The 6,438-nt window shown below is 41.0% G+C and overlaps 1 protein-coding gene across 1 annotated transcript in view; it reads left to right on the forward strand.

Annotated features, from left to right (window-relative positions):
* Positions 1 to 2,072, forward strand: part of LOC138002520 (uncharacterized) — a 4,612-nt gene extending 2,540 nt beyond the window's left edge. The window contains exon 2 of the mRNA XM_068848554.1: positions 1 to 2,072. This exon is cut by the window's left edge and continues 953 nt beyond it. Within this exon, the coding sequence (XP_068704655.1) occupies positions 1 to 207 (207 nt within the window). The 3' untranslated portion in view covers positions 208 to 2,072.
* Positions 2,073 to 6,438: the final 4,366 nt, after the last annotated feature.

The raw sequence follows: 6,438 nt of genomic DNA on the forward strand, positions 1-6,438 counted from the left end.
CAAAAGATAGGCGTAGAACCTCTTATTACGGGTAGGGATGTATTCAATGATCGTCGTTCTCTTGAAAAGGTAGTGCTCAGAACTCCAGAAAACAAACTGAAAATTCCTTCGGGAATTGTTTTAGGAGATTCACTCAGTTCCGCTGCGATAAATCGAATACATCGTGTTTACACGCGGGCCTTTCAAAAGCAGGATAAACGTTCTTAATGTTGCTTGTCTGAGTTAAAACTTTATTAACTCAGGGGGATCCATTGAATAATTTATGGCCAGATCTGCTTCATCTTTCGACTGGAATCATGTATATCACCTGCAACATTTGAATTGTTACAAGAATTAGCGACCACTGTTTCGTCATTCATCGAGCATTGTTATATACAAGTCAAAAAAACGAGAACTCTGATAGGTTGATTCTTGGTCATGCGCCTGATCAAATTCAAATGTATCCCGACTTGGATACAATTCCGCAGCTGTTGCCAGCGCCGGATTCAACAGCACTACATAATATATAGCAAAGCAGTTAGTTTCTGCCGTCCCTCGGGAAACTACTCAGTTTAATTTGTTTTCCCTCGTGTCCTGGTGTTTTCCGCGGGAACGTCAGGACTCTCGGGAAAACAAATTTAAACTAACTGTTTCCCTCGGGACCATACATTAAATGTATAGAGAAGCTCACGACCTTGAAGCGTTTAACTCTCGTTCAGAGCTGGGGTTTTTTGAGTTTAAAAATTCAATGCAGCGCGCGCATTTTCCCTCGCGCGCAGCTTCTATCTTATTTTTGTCCATATTAGGGCATAAAATTTGTGTTCTAAAATCCCCAGCTTTGTTCCAAGCAAAAGAGTTTTAAGTTACGCGCTTCAAAGTCATGTGCTTTTAGTGTATATTATTATGTCACCTGGAATCCTAAAACGAAGATGAACTGTACCTCTTACAGCTCCCCTCTATCCCTGGGTTTTAAGTATCAACTAGCATTTTGAGGGCAAAACAAATTGATTTTGTTAATTCGGGGTAGAATTGGTCTCTGAAGCTTTCTGCTACTTATATCAGGACTGTAAGAAAAGCAAAACATGACGCTTTTTCTGCTTTTTCTTAAAGTGCTACTATGACCAAAAATCAATGCTACTTTTTCTTTGTATGAGTATGTTAAGTGAACACTTAAGTGACCGAAGTTTTAAGCCTTCATTTCAAAGAGACACCTGTTTATTTTGACTGAAATTTTCCTAATCAATGGGCCGCTATTACTAATTTTAAAATCTTGAGAGAGCAGGATCGAGGATAAGATGACGTCAGAGACTCACTAGTATAAAAATACCATGCGTGTGCACTCGCCTAAACTAATATGCAGCACGGGAGTTTCGAACTTTCAGACGTTTAAAACTAGTGTTTTGCATGTATAATAAGCTGCTGCAATTTTAAGCTAGTGAGTCTTTGACGTCATCTTATCCTCGATCCAAGCATCTGAGGTCCAATTGGTTAGTCTTTAAACCTGAATAATAGTGAACAATAAAATCCTAAATTTGCACTTAAAGAAAACAGCCTTTTGGATAAAATTCCACGCGCAACATTTTGCTAGTCAGGTGTCAAGCAAACACACTTCAAAAACCTGAAGGAAAAATGGAAGCGGATTTTTTTTACCATAGAAGCACTTTAACCCAGGTGAATGACACGAAGCGATTTATGTTTCGATGTTATCTTGTGGTTCACTCGGAAAAAATCCAAGTGCTCCTTAGCAGGAGTCGAACCCACGACATTTCGATTACAGTGTAGTTCAGATGCTCTACCACTGAGCTATAGAAGAGTCGCGGGACAATAATTACATGAACCTAGTTTAACGGCCTGGCTCCAACGAGTCTCCTACAGCTCAGTGGTAGAGCATCCTAACTGGTAATCGGAAGGTCGTCGTAGGTTCGACTCCGGCAAAGGAGCACACGGATTTTTCCCAAGTATCACCGAGTCAATACAGAAATAAACCTCTCTAACCGTAACGTTAATACGAGCACCAACAAAAAATGTGTTGCAATTTGCTGCAGCGTGTTGCAGAGTGTAGTGGTACTACTTTCTGCAACAAAATCACCATTTTTTTTTTGTTGCAAGACAGGTTGTGCGTGGGATGTAAAACGCGCAACATCGCTTTCCGAATAGTTTCGCAGCAATGTTGCGAGATAAGTTGGGAGTTTTTGTTGCTCGTATTACCGTAGCATAACCTGATTCAACATTGTGCAACAAAATCAGTATTTTTTTTTGTTGCGAGACAAATTGTGCGTGGGATGTTGTGCGATACCGGTGCGACGCTCTAACCAACTGAGCTATGAAGCCACTGACGTGATCATAGCTTCACTTGACTTCATATCCGCAATTCATATAAGATCCATTTCATATATCATTTCATCATTGATTCATTCCTCACGGGAACATTGGAACCCCCAAATGACTCGCTCACAGTTGGTTAGAGCGTCGCACCGGTATCGCGAGGTCGCGGGTTCAAACCACGTTGAAGTCCTGAATTTTTCAGGCTTCTTTACGCAATTGAAAAAATTGCGTTCATAACTGCGAGGATCATAGCTTCACTTGATTTCATATCCGCAGTTCGTATATGATTCATTTCATATATCAATTCATCGTCGAAATTTTCTGTTTACAAACTCGAAATTTTGACTTTCGAAACTCGAATGTTCGAGTTTAGAAACCATAAATTTTGCGTTCAGAAACTCGAAATTTCGAGTTTGTAAAACCGAAACTCGAAATTTCAAGGTTGTGAACACAAAATTTCGAGTTTGTAAACTCAAAACTTCGAGTTTCTAAACTCAACATTTCAAGTTTGAAAATCTGGTCACGAAATGCAATGCCATGTCCCTGTATTATCAAATCATGATGCCAATCCATTTTTGTATAAAGAAACACTTATACGAAAAAGGTTAAATCGCTGTCAGGAAGCGGTTCTTAGAGCGAGTTTCAATCGACTGTCGTAAAACCAAAACCAAAGTAATTACTTTGGCCAATCAAAAAGGATAGAGACAATCCAAAAAACCAATCGAAACTCGAAGTAACACGTAGCCGACACAAAGCGCGGAAAAATGTGCACGCGCGAGCCACAATTGGTTTTGGTTTCACTTCTGATTGGATGAAAAAATGGCGCGAGAACTTTGAATCAATCACTGAGTGAAGCAAATGCAAAACCAAAGCAATTCCCTAATTACTTTCGACACTCAATTGAAAACCGCTCTAAGATCTTTTTCGGGGTAAGCGCATGTCGTGGCTAAAATAATTGAGACCTTTTGAAGCAAATGAAAGATGTGCTGCACGTATTTCTTGTGTATCTTTCTTGCAACCTTGTTGCGTCGTCACCTAGGAGCGTTGCGTGACGACCCAAAAGACGGCTGCATGGAAGACGGCTAACAACATCCAGGTTTTCTGCGTCCGCGAGACTGAGCACCCCAGCAAACCATTGTTTTAACGAAAACCGCTGGTCAGCAACCAGGTTCTGGTCATTGCTGTCTGAAGGCACAGTAATACAGGGGAACATTTTTCGTGCAACTTGTCGCGCAACAATGTTGCGTTGCGAGTTGAGATGGTTTGTTGCACGTGTTACCACCTTCTTGCCCAAAAAATTTTTTTATGTTGCAAAAAGTAAAAGCGACATCTACTTTTTGCAACACTTAAATTTGTTGCGCAAGAAGGTGGTAATACGCGCAACAAACCATCTCAACTTGCAACACAACATAGGCTTCAATAGGCTTCTGATGCTTCACTGATCTGGACTGTTTTTGAGGGCTAGGTAGATAAAAGGTGCACTTTTTCCCTCAGTGACATGTCCATATGGTTAACGTTATATCTGGGCAATGAATTGTCTATGCTAGTTGACCAGTTAGCAGAGCCAATAACAACCACTTTGAACCTAAGATTCATAGTTAAATATCCTATGGCCAGCAATCTCGGACATCAGTGGGAGTTGTAACCTTAAGTGTCAACTGTATTTAGAGCTGGGCACTAATTGAAGACAGTGTACAGAAATCAAATCAACTCATATCAAGCCATAAGCTTGAGGAGGAAACCGGAATACCCGGAGAAAAACCTCTCGAAGAAGAGTAGAGAATCAACAAATTCAACCCAATGCACATATGACACCAAGTCTGGGAATAGAACCCGGGTCACATTGGTGGGAGGCGAGTGCTTTCAACACTGCTCCATCCCGGCTCCCCTTTGCTGTTTGTCTCCGACCGCGTAGTCGTTTTTAGGGAGCAATTAATATCTCTCCTTCTTCCCACGAAAGGAGGACAACGACTGCCCTAAAAACAACTGCTTAGCTGGCTACGTTGCTTGGGACTCTCTAAAAATTTAAGAAAATGATTACACAACATATTTTCCACACACTCGCGTGACGCCTCAAGTAACTGCTTCAAGTGGCGTAGAACTGAGGCCTGATTCAGACGCTGCGCGTGCTCCACTCATGTGCCGAACCTAACTGAGGACTGAATTAAGTACGGCAAAAGAGCGGCGTCCGAATCAGTTTGGTACGGCAGTTTTAATTTGGTGCGGCAAAAACGTTAAGTTCCACAAGATCTGTCGCATTATTCGACATTGGAGCAGCGGGTAATTCGTACGGTGTTCTTCTCATGTGCAGAACCAGATGCATACATTCTGGTAATTTATAAATCTCCCCGTAAGTCCCTCCGAGAACTTGTTGCGCACGCTCTTATATAAGTTTAACGAGGTAGAGACAATGGCGGCAAAGGACCTAGGAGAGTGTAAACTGTAAAAAAAAAATTGACCAAATATTGCTGATTTTTTTAAATTTAAATTTTGAAAAAAATCAGCTCAGTAGTGAGCAGCACTTTGCGTCTGTCTCTGTAAAACTTGTTTATTCTCCAACGCGTTTCGTCTAGCTAAGGTACAACAGGGAGTTTTACATTAACACATAAACGACTGTATTTAAGACATATCTGATGGCAAAAATGACGACCACAAACATTAAGGTTTGACCGTGTTTTCAAAAAGTAACAGGCGCAGCTGTGAAATATTGGAACAAGGCGTAAGAAACGATGTTTTGGGGCCACGAGTTTAGCTAAAACTGTGCCATCAGATATGGCTTAAATACAGACGTTTATTATTGGTAAACTCCTTGAAGAAGACGAAGAATAAACACGTTTTACAGATACAGTTCGCAGAGTTCTGCTCACTAGTTTAGTTTTTTTTACGTTTTAAAAAAAAATTACAATTTTCATATCAGGGCTACGCTCTCCTTCACAGCCACCATCTTGAAAGCTGAATTATGGCGCGAAAATATGGTATCGGACCCAGGCCATTCTCTTTCCTCCAAGTGAAATAAAGATTAGGCTCGACACACAGTGCACCGTCTGAATCACATGTCGCGCCAATGTCATTCCAAAGTCGGACTTAACTCAATTACGTTTTGCACATAAGTGGAGCGACGTCTGAACCGGGCCTGAGTGAGCTCAATTTATCCTGACAGGGCGCATGGCTTCGATAAACTAATTTTGCTAAGATTGCAGGAGGTAGTGCGGCCCAGTAGTTAGGTTACTTGCCTTAAGATCGGGAGATCCCGGGTCCAAGATCCGTTATTACCACGTGTAACCAGCCAATTCATTTGGTTTGCCTCCGGCCACTTGTGATTTTTAACCGTGTTGTTGTTTTTCTGTCGTTTTATTGATTGTGTTTCATTGGCCCTGAAAAGCACTTTGGGGGAATGGTCAATTAAGTATGAATTTTTTTTGGCAGGCCTAATTACTGAGTGCCCGTGAGCTGTTAAGTCAAGTGCCCCATGCCATTGGGTCAATTTGTACTCAGTGAAATTGGCAAACTCATACATCAAGGAAACTAAGATATATATATTAAGATAGCCTGCAGCTCCAAGGAATTGAAATAAGCGACTGGCTCTCGGTAAAAGACCCTCTCCACGGAGCAAAACCGTAAGTTATTTCTTTTAATAAGTTTCTAAATGACTGAAAATGACTTTCTGAGATATTACCGGTCAAATACCGGCACAAATTGTGTAATTACTCAGCTGAAGTTGCTTATGAACTGTAAAAAGTATTGCTTAATTTAATAAACGAACAGGGGTGTTAATAACCTAGTCAGGGCACCTTATGAGTTTGCCAAGATGATGACAAAACATAACCTTACCGGTGAGTTGATTCATAGCCACTGAAGTGGAACACTATGTAATGATGAACCTTGAGACTGTCAATTGTAAGGAATTTATCACAGAATCACCGAAAAGAACTTTGCGTTAGGGTTAGCGTTAGGGTTAGGGTTAGGGTCAGGGTTAGGGTTAGGGTTTAGGGTTCCATGGGAATATTTCTGGTTGTACTTAAGACTGAATGGACAATATCCATTTTCTAATTAACGTGGCTTCGAAGCTATTTTGTGATCCGTTGGTTAAAGAAGATTTTTTTGTGAAAGGCAGGCTAAAGAAAGAATCGAGAA

The sequence above is a fragment of the Montipora foliosa genome, chromosome 5 (assembly GCF_036669935.1).
Source record: "Montipora foliosa isolate CH-2021 chromosome 5, ASM3666993v2, whole genome shotgun sequence".
Lineage (NCBI taxonomy): Eukaryota > Metazoa > Cnidaria > Anthozoa > Scleractinia > Acroporidae > Montipora > Montipora foliosa.